Source organism: Haliotis cracherodii, unplaced genomic scaffold (genome assembly GCF_022045235.1).
Source record: "Haliotis cracherodii isolate W230 unplaced genomic scaffold, xgHalCrac1.p SCAF_6, whole genome shotgun sequence".
In the NCBI taxonomy this organism is placed as follows: Eukaryota; Metazoa; Mollusca; class Gastropoda; order Lepetellida; family Haliotidae; genus Haliotis; species Haliotis cracherodii.
The window spans coordinates 53,318,125-53,338,282 of NW_027266319.1; the positions used below are offsets into that span (position 1 = coordinate 53,318,125).

The 20,158-nt window shown below is 40.7% G+C and overlaps 1 protein-coding gene across 1 annotated transcript in view; it reads left to right on the plus strand.

Moving 5' to 3' along the window:
• Positions 1–20,158, plus strand: part of LOC139445187 (glutamate receptor-interacting protein 1-like) — a 64,947-nt gene that overhangs the window by 19,518 nt on the left and 25,271 nt on the right. The window contains exons 2-7 of the mRNA XM_071226315.1: positions 10,933–10,989; positions 15,138–15,209; positions 15,918–15,981; positions 17,455–17,600; positions 19,358–19,517; positions 19,890–20,035. Of these exons, the coding sequence (XP_071082416.1) occupies positions 10,933–10,989; positions 15,138–15,209; positions 15,918–15,981; positions 17,455–17,600; positions 19,358–19,517; positions 19,890–20,035 (645 nt within the window). The remainder of the gene's footprint in view (positions 1–10,932; positions 10,990–15,137; positions 15,210–15,917; positions 15,982–17,454; positions 17,601–19,357; positions 19,518–19,889; positions 20,036–20,158) is intronic.

Consider the following 20,158-nt stretch of genomic DNA (forward strand, 5'->3'; position numbering starts at 1 on the left):
GGGTTCAGCAGAGTATACTATGTGTAGTCTATGTATTGCATGAACGGTGTAGACGAAGCACTGGCAGTGTAACTTGATCTGGGAAAAATGTTGCAGTGGAGGATGGAGAGCTAGTTGTGTGAGAGTTTGTGGAGTGTAGGAGAGGACTGGGGAGAGAGTGTGAGAGTGTCGGCCCAAGTGGGTATGGCTGGAATGTGGCTTCCTCGTGGAGAACAGCCTGCCGTTACCCAATGGGGTACAAATATCAGCACTGTATGTCATCTGTATGTGGAGAGAAAAAATAGTTTGACCTATATTTGGAGGGGTGACATTGGGTCACTATTCTTTCAGGGATTTATCTCGACCTGTTCAGAGGCTGAATCTTGTTCAGCCCCTAGTCTATGCAGCAAATGTCTGTAAAACTTCCCAAATTGGAAAGAAACAATGTTCCCATTTCTTGCTGTTATATTCATAACTAATGTCATGTATTAGTTGAGGTGACTTGTCTTTCACTGACATCAGGACCAGTGAAGAGCCGAAGACTTAGTTAACGTTATGGCATTGAATGCAATGTTGTCATTTAATGTTAAAATACCTCTGAATTTAGGAAACTATAAACTTTAAATAAAATCCTAATATTGAACAAAGTAATGATATTTTCCCAATTTGCCTGCCAAGGGCCCTTAGGAATCCTTTATAAGACCTTGTCTGTATGGAATAGACACTTGACTTTCAAACTGGACTGATATTTTAGCTAGCTCACTCACTCACTCACTCACTCACTCACTCGCTCACTCACTCACTCACTCACTCATTCACTCACTCACGACCCCCTCCGTTGTCTTGTGGTAGAGAGGAAGGCTGTGTCATACCAAAAGACGCTAAAAGATGGTACTTGTTGTTAAACTGCAGCATGGTATCTCATTGAGCTAGCACTGTAAATCAGCATCAGTCCGGACTAGTACAAGCAGCCACACACACACACATGCATGCACGTCGCTATGTAAGTGCAATAATCTTGTACGCGACACTTTTCCCGATGAAATTGCCCAGATTAACCATTAATGGACATTGTGTCAATTTGCCGTTTGTATACTACTCAAAAGAAGTTAAGGAACACCCAAGTTTCATGTGACTGTGGTGAATCAGTCCTGTCTTTTGAGTAGCACAATGTATATGAAGACGTTGCCAGCAGTTATCATGGTAATCACCCTGAAGGGACGAGGAACGATGTGGCTGTAGATTTATCCAGGCGTGATATCGATCTTAATCCGTAAGCAAAAGTTGATTGAGAAATGAAGGCATCTGCATGTTCTTAATGCAGAAGGTGAACGTGTAACCCTTTGAATTACATGTGATCCAGTTTGCAATCATTGACTCAGGAGAAACTATCATATAATTGCTGACCGTCAATTTTCATCATGTTTCATTGTCGGAAAATATCTCATTGTTAATCCCCTTGGCTAAATGTGTATTGTATTTTGATAAATCATCTGCCTCTGTTTCGAAACACCTGCTTTATCTCTGCTGTTGACCCTTGTTATAAGAGGAAATATTAGCTTCTGCATAATTTAATCATAATGTTAAGTGGTGAGAAGAACTAGATGAGAACAGATTGCACACCAAGGTCTGCTTCTGGTCTCTCATATTATTTTCCCTTCCACCCAGCTCTTACTGTAACGCTATGGCCATAAATGAAGCAAGTCTAGATTTTCCACAGGTTCTGAATCACCTGTCAAAACTCAGGTTCCTTTTCAAGTTATATGTACATGATGAAGTTGTTTGTTTCTATCAAAATGATACATTTTCGGAGCCTAAACATTAGTCTAGTGGTACAGACTGGGGTATGTTTGAATCCAATTATGATCCTTAGTACCAAATGGATACGTATTTGCCTTATTTGCAGATTTTGTGCTAACCAATAAACTCTTGGCAGCTTGGTTGGTTGGTTGGTTGGTTGGTTTGTTGTTTTACGCCGCACTCAGCGATACTCCAGCTATATGACGACGGTCTGTAAATAATTGAGTCTGGATCAGACAATCCAGTGATTGATATCATGAGCATCCATCTAAGCAATTGGGATACAATGACATGCATCAACCAAGTCAGCGAGCCTGACCATCCGATCCTGTTAGTCGTCTCTTATAGCCTGAAATGAAACCTGTTTTTGTTGCTATTACTATCTACTTTGCTAATCCGTCTAACAGTGAGTGAGTGAGTGAGTTGGGTTTAACGCTGCTGTTAACAGTATTACAGTTATATCGTGGCGTGTAAGCTTAATGTGGGAGGAAAGCCCAAAGTGATGCAGGTCTCAGAGGTTTACCACTTCGGTGAAACCCACGAGCATGGGTGCTGACAAACCGTCGAACAGACATAATCATGATAATAGTATGGTTAGGTAATTAAATATGAAGTCAAACCGTCTCCTTGTATATATAATTGCTCTTTTTAACACAGGTTAGGTTGAATCCATAACCAAAAGATTAAAAAACTATTTGCCTCATCATGCAAAATGCTGAATGACCTGCATCACTTAGCATGCTTAGAGCTTTCTCCCTCATTGAGCTGACAGGCTGTGATCATAGCGATAACACTGAAATACTATTTACAAAAATAACAAACATATTTTTTTGATTTCCTCAAAATGTTAGTAAGCCATGTTTGTGTGAAGATACAGCGAGGCAAGTTTAGAATTACCTCACTTCCGTTAATGCCACAGATCTGTCATGACTTGTAATTTGTGATTTGTTTTTAAGATTCAACAGGTTTTAGTGGTAGTATTTTAAGTACCGCATTCTACGTAATAAGCGCCCAGGGCGCTCTCAAAAATAGTAATAGGGGGCTCTTATTTGAATATTATTTTGGTGAAAAAGACAGAGTTTAAAGATAAATTTTGTGGTTTATGCTGACAGCCTGAACTGTTTATATACGAGAGATACATTTTTCCAGAATTTAAATGCCCTTAATTAAGGGTGCATATAACACATGTACGTATTATACGCGAATAAATAAGTGTTTTGTACATTGATCAATCAGAAGGGGTGCTAACTGGTATTGTTCACTAGCCAATATATTATCAAATATCGCCGTGGGCGCTTATTAGAGCAGGGCGCTTATTACGTCGAATACGGTAATTCATTTATGTTGATAAAGACAGTGAATGAATTCGTTTTGAAGATTTTACTTATTTCTGGTCTGGGGAAGAAAACACGAACATCTGGTGGACATCTGCACACCGCAGTGGTATAGTAGTAGGTACTATCATTCACTCTCACTCCAACATGGTGGCTATCAGTGCCACGTGGGCTGACTCAGGTGCGAGGGAATTACTGTGTTTATACACTCTCTCTTCACTGGAATCAGCCAACAATGACCAGCACCTGATACAGGGCATTCAACACTGGTGCTCCTGGCAGCATCTTGTACTGGGGCAGATAGTAAAAGGGGTGTACATAGCTGGGTCTGGAGCAGGATTGGCAGGTTGGGTTGGTTGTGTCTAACCCACGTTGTATGAACCATTTGGGCATATCTAGGATGGTTGTGATGAGAGATGTTTGTAAACTATGTACGTGTAATTTCTCTCAGGAAGTACCGTATTGGACCAAAATTGAAACTTTCTTTTGGTGTTTCTTCTATGCTGTGTTTTTGCAGATATTTATGGACTTTTTGTCAAATAAAAGTGTGACTAAATGCTTCACACTTTTTAAACATTCAACGTCAAACTCATATAAGATATTTTATTGGTCAGATTTTTTTATTCTTATTTGTTGGGACAGAAACTACCTTAAGTTTCAATTTGGGTGACAGTAGATGGAAGATGTAGAGAGGAGGTCAGAAAATCTCTTCATTTCCTGACATTGAAGATGTCTAGAATGCGGAACTGTTATGGTTTAGCAGGGGATATTTTGGATGAGTTGTTTTGGGTCTGTATGGCATCAACCGGAACAAGAGTATTTTCAGGTCGTCAAGCTTGGTGACTTGATTGATTACATACAGTCATACCCCTGTGGTTATGAAAGTTGCATACAATATCAATCACTGGTTTGTCTGGTCCATAGACTCAACATTTTATGGTCGACATGTATGGCTAAGTGCAGGGTTGAACACCACACAAAAACGACATTTAAAAAGCACTGAAAGGCAATTGAGGGCAGTGATTGTAAGGAGACATAAAATCACAAGCCTTGGTCCAGAGATGAAAATCAGAAAGAGGAGGTCTTACCCTTAGCCTAGCTAGAGTTAGGCTAGGTGCTCCGGGGCATCAAGACAACAACCACTACCACTATGTGCTGACCTGGCACATAGTGCTTCTTGTATGTATATGTCTACCTGTATAACGTAAACTTCTATATACCGCAAGCCATTGACTTGATGTTAGCACTTCCCACCAGAACCAGTAACGCTGACCCAGTGCATATGCGAATATGCAAATAACATATCAACGTTTCACCAACATGTTGTTAGATACAGTAAACTATGTATATAACTAACATGCTTATAACGGACTGGTGGATATACCAAACTCTTTTTGGTCCTGTCCATTTGCTGTATATATGCTATAAAGAACTACGGTTATAACAAACTAAAATTAGGGGTCCCTCTGAGTTCATTATAATAACCGTACTTTACTGTACTTGAAAACAGTAGCTATGTGGTTCCGTGGAGAAAGTTGATTCAGTTGTAACCATGGTAAAGATGAGGCTGCAGCAGCAGGAGCATCAATCCAGACCTACTCAGAGGCTGATATTCGGCTCAAGTCAGCAAATGGTAGTTAAAATTTCCAAATTGTAAATTACAAACTTCCTTTTTCTAATTAAAAATAATTAATTTTATGGCTTTGTAGAAGTGGCTTCTATTTCACTGACCAATGTGAGGAATATACAGACTTTTTCCCAAATTGCCTGCCATAGGCACTGATAGTTTGAAATCCTGCATAAAAGCCTTAGTATGAGCGATGCTGTAGACATGGCAGAAATCAGATGAATGAATAGCTCATTGAGCGCATGGACATTTCCAAGAATTTAGTTCTGTTGATGAATGATATAGTCACGTCTGAAGATTAATGATCGATTCCATGTTCGACATTTCAGCCGGCAACCTGACCAGAGTGGACCCTTAAGGTCTTCCATAGGATTTGAATCCTGAATCTTTCACGTTTAGTATTAAGACAAGGAGCATTAGATTGACATTTAGTTCCGGAAATAAAGTTATCTTATTTAGAATATATATCTACAAAATAAAAGAAAACAGAATCCAAATGTAGCGCAGAACAAGCCTCATTCTAGCCTTGAGTTGGGCTCCCTTTTTAATTTTTTTCTCTTGGGTCTGGGAGACTAAAGGACATACTGACTTTCTAATTAATTCTGTACACTGAATCCTCGTTATCCTAAACCATGCCCTAACATCTGTCACTCCTGGATGCACATATTATAAGGCATATCACCCCAGGTGATGTTCATGTCACTGTGTGACATCCTATTGACATGTATGTATTACGAGATGTATCCCACCCCATGATGTATATATCACCATGTAGTGAAATTGACACATCTGTCAAATTGATGCCTGACACAGCTTGTCACCCCAGGTTTTCTGTATTGATAAAACCATGCGTGCAATATGTCAAGTTGAGGTCGATGCATGTGCTGATTAATTTGATGGATGCTGCAATCAAGTTAACATGAGACTGTTTAGTTTAATGGTATCACTACCCTGCTTCATGGCTGAATATTCACTTAATGTCAGGTAAAAGGATTATTTCTGAAATTTATGCATGCACTTACCATTCATCGCAGGTGCTTGCTTTCAGTGTCAGATGAGAAACGTTTCTCATATCTTTCCCCTAACAGATGTTTCCTGGGGTGGTCCGTGTAACATGTCACCGATACTTATCCGTTATCTGTTACAATCGTAGATGTCCTGCTTCCTTGTTCTGACTCATCCGTTACAATGGATACTTGTCTCTCTTGTAATGGAATACTTCTGTTAATAGTACTGTATTAATAGCAACTGTTGTATTTGAATTTGAATACAAGTGTGATTGTTAGTGTAATTATATCAATTATCTGCCGATTGCTCGCCAATTAACTCGGCTGACAGCTTTACCACTGAACAGGTTTGATTGTGTTGGAGTGTTAAGTTGTTACTTCCTATTTATTAGATTTAGATCTTAAACTTGAAACTCGTGAAAAACACATCCGGATTTCGAACAACTGATGAGGCTGCAGCAACAGAGGAAATGAAATCAACACATCACTTGCCGAGTACCAAACTGCTGGGTGCCAATTACAAGGATCTGTTGAAGTTTTTTGGAGGAAGTATGGTATATATATAGTGTCGTACATTTGATATATATGCCTGTGCTTTTGTGACTTGCTTGGAATGCAAACCGTCACATTCCACTTTGCACCAGTTAAATTGGCCAGGCTCTCAAAGCACACATGGCGAAACAATGACCAAGTTTGGGATTTTCAGGAAGTTGGTTTCCAAACTGAAGGGATTACGAAAACAGGAGGACAAGTTTTACTACTACAGTTACAGTGTCCATTATAACTGTGGTCCTGATGCTGGTAAGTGGACATGGGATGGAGTGGCTGCTTCATTCACCGTCTGAGTATTGTCAACTTGCCAACTGTAGCTTCAGGGAAGATATGATAGCCAGTTTCTGTACCAAGATTTTACCTTAGCTTAAAACTGAAGGTCCAGGTGATCCCAGTAATTAATTTAAGGGTCCTTATGAAATTTGAATTAAATATGAAGGTCCTGCAATGTAATATCATTGTTTAGTGTAGTGTACTGTAAGATTTGATAATTACGTAACTTACCATTTGTTTACAGGATCTAAAATATTTCTTGTCAAGAATTTGGTACAATGAAAATTATTTGCGTCCGAAGGGACACAATATATATTTTCTCTGTACGCAAGTGTACTTTTGTTCAAGAAGTTGTTGAACATGTTAATATGAGGAATATCATGATTTCAAGACACTGAAATATATTTTGTCTGTCTGATTTTGAATGACATGCGTAAGAACAAGACCATATCACATTTGTACAATAAGATGTATTTGGCATATGATGTAGTGTTTTGATTCCCTTTGAGCTGTAACCATGGTTACAGTGTAAACTATTGAAAACGAACTGGAGAAAATTGTCATTCAGATGTTTTCGGGAATAGTGATTATTAAGCCTCAATAGATGCTACTATTTCTGTACAGTTGTAAGGGGTTGTAGCATTATCATATTTCACCTGATGCTAATTTATCGTTGTAAGAATAAGTCAGTAGGGTTGTAGCACATGTCGACATGGGGGAAGGTATGCCATTGTTTACCTGAGTAAACCTGTGGCGGTATCCTGCCGGCTTCGCCTCCCCGGGTGTCTCATCTGGACCTGTTCCAGCAACTGGCGTCCGAGATGCTGATCTCTGCATTCCGTAGCTGCATCCATGGCGCTACAACATCATTGTTAACGGGATGGGCTGTTGTGTAAGATTGACTAGTCCTGCTGACCCATGACTGCACAGTGGTGAACTACTTGTAATAATAGTTAACTGGATGGGCTGTTGTGTAAGATTGACTAGTCCTGCTGACCTATGACTGCACAGTGGTGAACAACTTGTAATAATAGTTAACTGGATGGGCTGTTGTGTAAGGTTGACTAGTACTGCTGACCTATGACTGCACAGTGGTGAACTACTTGTAATAATAGTTAACTGGATGGGCTGTTGTGTAAGGCTGACTAGTCCTGCTGACCTATGACTGCACAGTGGTGAACAACTTGTAATAATAGTTAACTGGATGGGCTGTTGTGTAAGGTTGACTAGTCCTGCTGACCTATGACTGCACAGTGGTGAACTACTTGTAATAATAGTTAACTGGATGGGCTGTTGTATAAGGCTGACTAGTCCTGCTGACCTATGATTTAAAGATATTAAAGTCATAGTAACCTCTTTAAGGTCATTAAAGACATTGCCTGGACTTATTATTAAACAAGCTTTAGGTGTAAAAATCGCCCTAGCTGATAACTCCAAGATGGTAGAAGTCACTCACTGTTAAACGGGCAAACTATTTCTTTTGCTGATTCTAAATATGTTTTTTTTGGCAGTTTTCTGGAAAACATCTTAAGGATTGTACAAGTATGTGTAGAAACAAACAATTCAACCATTAGTTGTCATTTTGGTTTGTTTTTGTTGTTGCAAATGTCACTGAGGCATGGAGATATTGTCGTCACGATTAACAGAGAGACTATCAGATCCATTGCCACTGAGAAAACAAATAAATCCCAAACAAAACTAGCAACATTTTGGCAGGATTTCTTTGAATAAAAAAGTTCAAACAACAAACAAACCCTGCCTTAATTTGGAACCATTTTTGTTTCCAGAAGAACTTTCACTCACACTCCATGGTAACTATAGATACGGGAGGAGAATATTTTTATTTGAATTGGTTTATTTATCTGTTGTACGAATGAAAATAAAATACAAGATGTAAAAATAAATTTGCAGTGAATTTTTTCCCTTTTTCCAGTAAATGCAAACAATGTGATAACGAACACAACTGACAAGATCAGCTATTTGTGAAATGTAATTTTTACAAACTACCAACAACAATGTTTCACAAGCACAATCTGTAAACTCAGAAATGAAAAACATGCCTGGTCTATGAATACATAAGTACATAGGAGCAATATAACTGGAATAACTGGGACCTTAATAGCGAGTTTCCGCCAGTGAAGCACTTGATAACATGCAGTAATCTTACTGATACAAGTACATGTTTGTGTAAACAACCTCCCTCCCACTACCATGTATGTGTATGGTGGGGTGACAATAGCCCCTCTCTCCTTCGCCCCCATCCCATGCTGTGGGAGGAGCACTCATCCAGTTTAATGGAGAGATAACGGCTAGAAGATGTTGTTCTGGTTCATTGTTCAACCATATTGGTTTTTGGCATAAGAGGATCAGATGGCAATTATTTTTCTGACATGTATTTTATTCGGAATCAGAGCTCCAGATAAGCTGCGTATCTGCGTGAAATATGCATCAGAAATGCAGAAATACGCAGTAAAATATAATCCAAGCGTATCAAATACGCAATGAACTACACAGATACGCTACAAAAATAAAACTTGTGCGTATCATCAACATATTGTGAAGTAACCCTGCGTATTCGATTAGCAAATCAGCAACTTATTTTGAAATTATAAACGGGCATTCCATCAACCTTGCCAAACTACACGATGACAGTCACATCATGATCATTTGCCATCACACTTTCTTGTGGAAGTATCGTGGTATTTTTGAGTCCTATAAAGCTCTCGAATCCACACGACACCAGTTTGCAGGGACTAGATGCATTGTGGTTTTTTTAATATTTAACTTAAATACCCACATGTGTAAAAACTAGTGGGTAACAGAAATTTGTATACGCAGATAGAATTACTGATACCCAATGATTTTAAAATGCATGGGTAAAATACCCACAACACCAAAAGCTTATCTGGAGCCCTGGGAATATCCAGCTGTTTATTATGTATTGGTGTGGTGTTTGATAATATTATGATCAGTTGTTGGGGAAACGCTTTTGGTGATCTGATGACCACCACCATGTGTCTTGGTTCAGTTTTTACGATTTATAAGTATGGAAGACTGGTGAAAGAAACTCTCTTATACGGAAAATATGCTGACTGTCACCTTGGGGATGTTCCTTGAATTGCTCTAGATCAGGTAGACCAACATGTAGCCTCTGAATTGAACGTATTTTACAGAAAAAAAACAGTTGTTAAATAATAGTGATAAAATATAATACAATTGAGCCCAGGGACGCTCGTGATTTTCAGATTCTGCAGTAATCTTGACATTATAGACTTGCATGGGCTCTATTTGATATATTTGTTTTAGATCTGTAAGACAGACTATAGCTCTTGCAGCAGCTGCATCTGTATGATGAACTATCTAGTACCTGTATGATGAACAAGCTAGCACCTGTATAATGAACTAGCTAGCACCTGTATGATGAACTAGCTAGCACCTGTATGATGAAATATCTAGCACCTGTATGTTGAACTATCTAGCACCTGTATGATGAACTATCTAGCACCTGTATGATGAACTATCTAGCACCTGTATGATGAACTATCTAGTACCTGTATGATGAACTATCTAGCACCTGTATGATGAACTACCTAGCACCTGTATGCTGGACTATCTAGTACCTGTATGATGAACTATCTAGCACCTGTATGATGAACTATCTAGTACCTGTATCTAGCACCTGTATGATGAACTACCTAGCACCTGTATGCTGGACTATCTAGCACCTGTATGATGAACTATCTAGCACATGTATGCTGGACTATCTAGCACCTGTATGATGAACTATCTAGCACCTGTATGATGAACTATCTAGCACCTGTATGCTGGACTATCTAGCACCTGTATGCTGGACTATCTAGTACCTGTATGCTGGACTATCTAGTACCTGTATGATGAACTATCTAGTACCTGTATGCTGGACTATCTAGCACCTGTATGATGAACTATCTAGTACCTGTATGCTGGACTATCTAGTGCCTGTATGCTGGACTATCTAGTACCTGTATGCTGGACTATCTAGCACCTGTATGATGAACTATCTAGTACCTGTATGCTGGACTATCTAGCACCTGTATGGTGGACTATATAGCACCTGTATGATGAACTATCTAGCACCTGTATGATGAACTATCTAGTACCTGTATGCTGAACTATTTAGCACCTGTAAGATGAACTATCTAGCACCTGTATGATGAACTATCTAGCACCTGTATGATGAATTCAGTAGACTTTACTGTTTGAAGATATCACACATTTCCTGCCACTCTGTATGTGATGAAATGAGTCTTAGCCTACTTAGCAGTGCCCAGAGTACATCTTCACAGTCGGTCGTTACAGATGTGTGTAATGTGTGTTTCAGACCCAGTCCAGCTGCGGCCAGTCACAGATGCCCCTCCCGGCAACCAGGAGATTGATGGTCAGTACAGTCAGTAGGTTACCATGGTTACAGTCTGTAGGTAACAGTCTGTAGGTTAGTAGTTACAGTCTGTAGGTTAGTAGTTACAGTCTGTAGGTTAGTAGTTACAGTCTGTGGGTTACAGTCTGTAGGTTACAGTCAGTAGGTTACCATGGTTACAGTCTGTAGGTTACAGTCTGTAGGTTAGTAGTTACAGTCTGTGGGTTACAGTCTGTAGGTTAGTAGTTACAGTCTGTAGGTTAGTAGTTACAGTCTGTAGGTTAGTAGTTACAGTCTGTGGGTTAGTAGTTACAGTCTGTAGGTTAGTAGTTACAGTCTGTGGGTTACAGTCTGTAGGTTACAGTCAGTAGATGACCATGGTTACAGTCTGTAGCTTACAGTCAGTATGTTACCATGGTTACAGTCTGTAGCTTACAGTCAGTATGTTACCATGGTTATAGTCTGTAGCTTACAGTCAGTAGGTTACCATGGTTACAGTCTGTAGCTTACAGTCAGTAGGTTACACTCTCTTCGTTACAGTCTGTAGCTTACCGTGTCAGTAGGTTACAGTCAGACCCCATTCTGAGACTCTGATGGTTTTGCCCCTGAAATTAGATGTCATTGATTGGCAATTTTAGTATCGTTTTGACGACTCAAAAGTATCACGCCATATTGTTTACTATTAATCATTTATTCTGTTTGTAGTCTGTAACAAAAGCTTTTGAGACACAGGCCAAAACATAGGTTTTAGCATCATTTTCAGTTTTTGTTGTTATTAACAAAATGTTCCTAGACTCAGGCTTTGGACTAGTGGCTACTCACAGACTGTGTATGTGTACAGGGAGATAGAAATTACTTGTGTAGACCTGCAAGTCATCAGTTTAATGCTACATGAACTCCATGGACTACATGAACTGTGAACTACATGAACTGTGAACTACATGAACTACATGAACTGTGAACTACATGAACTGTGAACTCCATGGACTACATGAACTACATGAACTACATGAACTGTGAACTACATGAACGACATGAACTGTGAACTACATGAACTGTGAACTACATGAACTACATGGACTACATGAACTACATGAACTGTGAACTACATGAACTGTGAACTACATGAACTGTGAACTACATGAACGACATGAACTGTGAACTACATGAACTGTGAACTACATGAACTACATGGACTACATGAACTACATGAACTGTGAACTACATGAACTGTGAACTACATGAACTGTGAACTACATGAACGACATGAACTGTGAACTACATGAACTACATGAACGACATGAACTACATGAACTGTGAACTACATGAACTCCATGAACTACATGAACTACATGAACTACATGGACTACATGAACTACATGAACTACATGGACTACATGAACTACATGAACTGTGAACTACATGAACTCCATGAACTACATGAACTGTGAACTACATGAACTCCATTAACTACATGAACTACATGAACTCCATGAACTACATGAACTGTGAACTACATGAACTCCATGGACTCTATGAACTCCATGAACTACATGAACTGTGAACTACATGAACTACATGAACTGTGAACTACATGAACTACATGAACTGTGAACTACATGAACTGTGAACTACATGAACTACATGAACTGTGAACTACATGAACTACATGAACTGTGAACTACATGAACTACATGAACTGTGAACTACATGAACTACATGAACTGTGAACTACATGAACTACATGAACTGTGAACTAGGGTGATCCATCTGGTGTTTACAATTGAATATTCTGCCTTCCCATTACCCGACGTTTCCATGGTAATCATAACAAATGTAAACAATTCTTGTGAATACCCTACCCCTATTACACCATGGCCATACATCCTGATTAAATACTGCTTGCTACATAGCTGGACCAAAATAACAATACGGAAATTAGTTTTATGATTCCAGCTCTTAACTGGAAATTCTATATCACCAAGTTGCCTTTCACAATATTATTGTATCCTGAGTCGGCCAGATGAAGAGGAGATTGTATGTTTAGATCTTAGAGATATTCAGAGAATTTGCTGTAAGGCTACAAGATTTGGTTTGGTTTGGTGTGTTGTTGTTTACCGCCACACTCAGCAATATTCCAGCTATATGACGGCGGTCTGTAAATAATCAAGTCTGGACCAGATAATCCAGTGATTAATATCATGATCATCGATCCACGCAATTGGGATTCATGACATGCATCAACCAAGTCAGTCAGCCTGACCACCCGATCCCATTAGTCGCCTTTTACGACAAGCATAGTTGCCTTTTAGGGCAAGCTTTGGTTGCTGAAGACTTAAGGCTACACGAAATTAAGTACTAGATTTTCATCCAGATCTTTTGAAAAGGAGTGGAAGAAGGTTTTTTTCGAAAAAATGATTTGTAATCATATAAACATTTTGTACAATGCATCTGTGTACACTAACTTTTAACAGATGTGATTTTCATGAAGATTGAATGTTTGCTTGGAATATGTATGAGAGTTTGCAGAGGGGGAGGGGGAGGTGCAGGGGTGAAAATCAAATAATCAGTTTATCATGACCTATATAAGGTCATTTAAACAACCCCACAGGGATTCTGTGTTAGAATAGGTCCCCAGCAACCTATGCTGGTCGTTAGATGTGACTAAATAGATCGGCATGTCATCTTACCCTGACAGCATGGATCTCTGCTCACGATATTGATCACTGGATTGTCTGGTCTGGTTTATGTACAAGCTGATGTCATAGAGCTTGAATATTGCTGTGTTCAGTGTAAAGCAACAAACTAACAAACATCATTTGAAAAACAATCTATAAAGTGTTCTAGGAAGAGGAGAGAGAGTATGTTGTTTGTTTGTTTGTTTGTTGTTTAATGACCTACTCAGCAATATTCACGCTATATGATGGGTGTCTGTATATAATCGAGCCTGGACCAGACAATTGAGATACGATGACATGCATCAACCAAGTCAGCGAGCCTGACCACCCGATCCCAGTATGCACCTCTTACGACAAGCATGGGTTGCTGAAGACCTATTCTAACCCAGATCTTCAGGTGTCGAGAGAATATGTATGTATGTGACGTGTGTGTTCTGTGTTACAGAAGACCTATTCCATGTATTCTAACCCAGATCTTCACGGGTCGAGAGAGTATGTATGTATGTGACGTGTGTGTTCTTTGTTACAGAGGACCTATTCCATGTATTCTAACCCAGATCTTCACGGGTCGAGAGAGTATGTATGTATGCGACGTGTGTGTTCTGTGTTACAGAGGACCTATTCCATGTATTCTAACCCAGATCTTCACGGGTCGAGAGAGTATGTATGTGTGTGACGTGTGTGTTCTGTGTTACAGAAGACCTATTCTAACCCAGATCTTCACAGGCCGGGAGAGTATGTATGTATGTGACGTGTGTGTTCTGTGTTACAGAAGACCTGTTCCATGTATTCTAACCCAGATCTTCACGGGTCGAGAGAGTATGTATGTATGTGACGTGTGTGTTCTTTGTTACAGAGGACCTATTCCATGTATTCTAACCCAGATCTTCACGGGTCGAGAGAATATGTATGTGTGTGACGTGTGTGTTCTTTGTTACAGAGGACCTATTCCATGTATTCTAACCCAGATCTTCACGGGTCGAGAGAGTATGTATGTATGTGACGTGTGTGTTCTGTGTTACAGAAGACCTATTCCATGTATTCTAACCCAGATCTTCACGGGTCGAGAGAATATGTATGTGTGTGACGTGTGTGTTCTTTGTTACAGAGGACCTATTCCATGTATTCTAACCCAGATCTTCACGGGTCGAGAGAGTATGTATGTATGTGACGTGTGTGTTCTGTGTTACAGAAGACCTATTCCATGTATTCTAACCCAGATCTTCACGGGTCGAGAGAGTATGTATGTGTGTGACGTGTGTGTTCTGTGTTACAGAAGACCTATTCTAACCCAGATCGACACAGGTCGGGAGAGTATGTATGTGTGTGACGTGTGTGTTCTGTGTTACAGAAGACCTATTCTAACCCAGATCTTCACGGGTCGAGAGAGTATGTATGTGACGTGTGTGTTCTGTGTTACAGAGGACCTATTCTGATCTTCACGTGTCGAGAGAGTATGTATGTATGTGACGTGTGTGTTCTGTGTTACAGAGGAGAGACGGGGCGTGGCTTATGTGGAGCTACAGAAGAAGGAAGGCTACGGCCTCGGACTCACCGTCTCAGGTAGGCCCTGAACACATGCAGAAACTACAGCTTACACGACAGGGACCAGTCATTGAAGGGGTCTCAGCTTGCTGTGCAGAGTGAGCGTCCATTAGCTGCCAAGATCCTGGATTCATCCTCCTCATTCTCGCTAAGATGCCAGCCTTTATGATTTGGGGCGGTCGGGTAGCCTAGTGGTTAAAGCGTTCGCTCGCCACGCCAAAGACCCGGGTTCGATTCCCGACATGGGTACAATGTGTGAAGCCCATTTCTGGTGTCCCCCGCCTTGAGATTGTTGGAATATTGCTAAAAGCGGCGTAAAACCATACTCACTCACTCACTCCTTTATGATTTGGGCTTAATCATGGTGTTTTGAACCTTAAGTGAAATATAATATGAATTTTAAGTGCAATAATCGTGTTCATGACATTAAACCCAATTTCACCTTACCTCTGCCCACACAAAGGTGAAATGATTATAAGTCACATATTTTGACATAGATGTTCATCAGTTGTATCTATAAAGTCGCTTTGTGAAACTGGGCCCTGATGATAACTCCGAAATGGTAGAACTATGTTCCTCATTGTGTAAGGTTGGCATTTTGCTGAAAGCAGCATTAAACATATGAAGCTGAAATGCCGTTACATCCTGTTATTTTCAATCAATCAATCAATCAATCAATCAATCAATCAATCAATCAATCAATCAATCAATCTTGTTGTCTTGCAGGTGGAACAGACAAAGGATCAAGACCACACATCTCCAAACTCCGACCGGGAGGAATAGCACACAGGTACTGCAGAGTTAGCTCCCTTGTTGTTGCACATTCCGTTGACTGAACACATGACTGTACTGTGCTACAAGGAGTTCAGTAAGAATATAGATCAATCCATGTGATATCCTGATTTCTTGGCGTAGCTTATGAAGATCTCATTAACACTTTGTTAATTTAAAAATAATTCTTCAGAAAGAATGTAATGTTTAGTTTAGAATGGCATTGGTATTCATAAGAACTTTACTGTTTTAAAACTGTTTATGAGGGTACAGATTTAGCTCTGCGCTCCAATGGTTGATTTACTTGTAGGAGTGGTAGTGTTTTTGTGTGTGCAGGTCAGACTTGCTGACAGTGGGTGACTGTGTTGCAAGGTAACAAGTGCTGTGTGCAGGACAGAATCGCTGACAGAGGGTGACTGTGTTGCTAGGTAACAAGTGCTGTGTGCAGGACAGAATCGCTGACAGAGGGTGACTGTGTTGCTAGGTAACAAGTGCTGTGTGCAGGACAGAATCGCTGACAGAGGGTGACTGTGTTGCTAGGTAACAAGTGCTGTGTGCAGGACAGAATCGCTGACAGAGGGTGACTGTGTTGCTAGGTAACAAGTATTGTTGTGTGCAGGTTAGACTTGCGGTCAGTGGTGACTGTGTTGCTAGGTAACAAGAGCTGTATGCAGGACAGACTCGCTGACAGAGGGTGACTGTGTTGCTAGGTAACAAGTATTGTTGTGTGTAGGTCAGACTCGCTGACAGAGGGTGACTGTGTTGCTTGGTAACAAGTATTGTTGTGTGCAGGTCAGACTCGCTGACAGAGGATGACTGTGTTGCTAGGTAACAAGTATTGTTGTGTGCAGGTCAGACTCGCTGACAGAGGGGGACTGTGTTGCTAGGTAACAAGTGCTGTGTGCAGGTCAGACTCGCTGACAGAGGGTGACTGTGTTGCTTGGTAACAAGTATTGTTGTGTGCAGGTCAGACTCGCTGACAGAGGGTGACTGTGTTGCTAGGTAACAAGTATTGTTGTGTGCAGGTCAGACTCGCTGACAGAGGGGGACTGTGTTGCTAGGTAACAAGTATTGTTGTGTGCAGGTCAGACTCGCTGACAGAGGGGGACTGTGTTGCTAGGTAACAAGTGCTGTGTGCAGGTCAGACTCGCTGACAGAGGGTGACTGTTGCTTGGTAACAAGTATTGTTGTGTGCAGGTCAGACTCGCTGACAGAGGATGACTGTGTTGCTAGGTAACAAGTATTGTTGTGTGCAGGTCAGACTCGCTGACAGAGGGTGACTGTGTTGCTAGGTAACAAGTATTGTTGTGTGCAGGTCAGACTTGCTGACAGAGGGTGACTGTGTTGCTAGGTAACAAGTATTGTTGTGTGCAGGTCAGACCCGCTGACAGAGGGTGACTGTGTTGCTAGGTAACAAGTATTGTTGTGTGCAGGTCAGACTCGCTGACAGAGGGTGACTGTGTTGCTAGGTAACAAGTATTGTTGTGTACAGGTCAGACTCTCTGACAGAGGGTGACTACATTCTATCTGTGAACGGGATCCGCACAGTAAACCTGAAGCATGACGAGATCGTCAACCTGCTCAAGAATGCTGGGGAACGAATCATCCTGGAGGTGGAGTACGAGCTGCCAGATATAGGTGAGCTACGGGATGCTGTTACAGTTGTGATAGATTTCGCATATTGATTATTTTAGTTATTGAATATTACTCACAAGTTATCATTCACATTGGGTATTGATAGTTTTCTTTGGGTATTTATTATATGTCTACTCCCTTGTGTCCTATCTATTGGTTAGTTTACATCAGTAAGTAGACAGTTTCCAAGCAATTTGTATCTGCATGCCGCTTTAAGTATGTAGCATGTCGCATAAACTCGTATATTTATTTGCATAAACTTGTATATTTATTTTCAAATTATTTGGGGAATGAGGACTTTTTTGGTATATTTTATGACAATACGCAGTCTCAATGCTACGTAAATTATTGTGAATCCTGTAAATTCATGGCTTCGGCTACAAACATCACTTGCACAAAACAGTTGTTGGCAAAAATTACAGTCGATACTTACAATTGGTCCAGATCAATCTTAAGTAGCTAAGTTCACCGTAGACCCTGAATAAACTTGACAAAATAGCGTGCAAGATCGGTTTGTTCAAGTTGAATAGGACAATTGTATGGTGATTGTAGGTGCCTGAGATCAACTGTAACTAAGATTGCACTGTGCAAGTAGGCCCTGGAGTGAGTGAGTGAGTGAGTGAGTTTGGTTTTAATGCCGCTTTTAACAGTATTCGAGTTATATCGCAGCTTGTCAGCATAATGTGAGAGGAAATCCCGAAGTGGTGCAGGTCTCAGACGTTTACCACTTTGGTGAAACCCATGAGCACGGGTATGGTGCTGACAAACCTAGAAACATAATCGGGGCGAACTGGGATTCGAACCCACAATCATAGGTTTCTGGTGTGCTCAGGCCTGGATCATGTCCCCATTATTGATAAAAATAGATGATTGAAGCATTACCCCATACTGATGCAGTGATTCATATTAGTGTTCCTAATATCTTATGTCACATGTTAAGTTCAAATGTGCAACCATTCATTTAACAACTGTTGGATTGGTGTTCTTGAAGTTGGTGAGTAAACAAGAAAATATACTACTTTACGGATAACAACTTCTGGTTTATTGAAAGGTTGCGATATGCAATAAACCAGAAGTTGTTATCCGTAAAGTTTTCTCATTCATTTAATCCAAACATTGTTACACATAAAAATTCATCATGAATATACAACTGGGATATATTTTCATAAGGGAAAAAGATTTTTGAACATTTCGAACTGGCGCTAGAGTGAATAGAGCATCTGCCAGTAGAGCAGAAGGTCGGGGGTTCGGTCCCTGGCTGCATCATACCAAAAGACGATAAAAAATGGTGGTTGTTGTTACCCTGCCTGGTGTTGTCATTGAGGGGATAAAACAAGGACTGGTTGGCAAGGAGTCAGTAAACTGTGTCTGAGTGTGGGGTATTCATGTTAAACTGCGACATGGTATCTCAGCAGGCCAGCAGAACGAAACTGTCATTAGTCGGGACTAGTGGGTGTATGTGAGTTATGTAAGTGCAATATTCTTGAAAACCCTATTTCACCTGACTACATGGTTTGTGCAAGTGGAAGAGGACAATTGTATGGTGATTGTGATTACCTCATACTGAAGCAATGATTCATATTAGTGTTCCTAATATCTTATTTTTATTTTAAGTTATTGTATGTCACTATGTAAGTGCAATAATCTTGACAACCCCATTTCACCTGACCGCACAGTGTGAGATCTGGCTGATGGCGTGTCACCCTACCCATCCATGTTTGATCCTGGATGTACATGAGTGTTTTCTCCTGTGTGTGAAGGTGGGACGTCATTCAGTGTGCAGTGCAAGACAGCGGAGGTGGTGCTGGACCGGGACGGGATGGGCTTCGGGTTCACGCTGCGCGGGGGGATGAAGATCGACCAGATGAGGGCCCACCCCCTCACCATCACCAGCATCCGGCCTGGGGGATCGGCAGACAGGTACAGCCTTGTGTCTGACAGTCCCTTCATTTTTATCTCAGTGGACAGGGTTATTCAGCGTTTTAAACGAAAGAAGTAAAAAATAATCCATGCCTCCACCTCGGGTCGTGCTTCATGTTCCTGATTAGCGGAATAAAAAACGCTGCTTTTCATAACAAAGAATCGTAATTCAATTTTTTGGAGGTGTATATGTAAACAAAGTTTTAAAAAACATGTAATGGCCCAATGGTAGTCTGAAAGAGTGAGTGAGTTATAATTTAAAGTCAAGTCGGCAATATTTCAGCCAAATTGTGGCTTTAGTGTCAAAGAGTACAGTGAGTTTATATGTGTGGAGTCCGTCTCAGTGTAAGACTCCGATGTTGGTGCTTCCAGGGAGGGCTCGTTGAAGGAGGGTGACCGCATCATCTTCATCAACAACTACAAGGTGACCCACCTCAGTCTGTCGGAGACCATGGCGTTTATGCAGCAGTGTGAGCATGATGCTGTCTTCTCCATCGAGTACGACGTGGCTGTCATGGGTGAGTGTGGGGCTGGACAGTCATTGTATCAGTTCTGTAGGCATGAGGCTGTGAGTGGAAGCAGGGTGTCTTCTCTATCGAGTACGACGTGGCTGTTGTGGGTGAGTGAGGGGCTGGACAGTC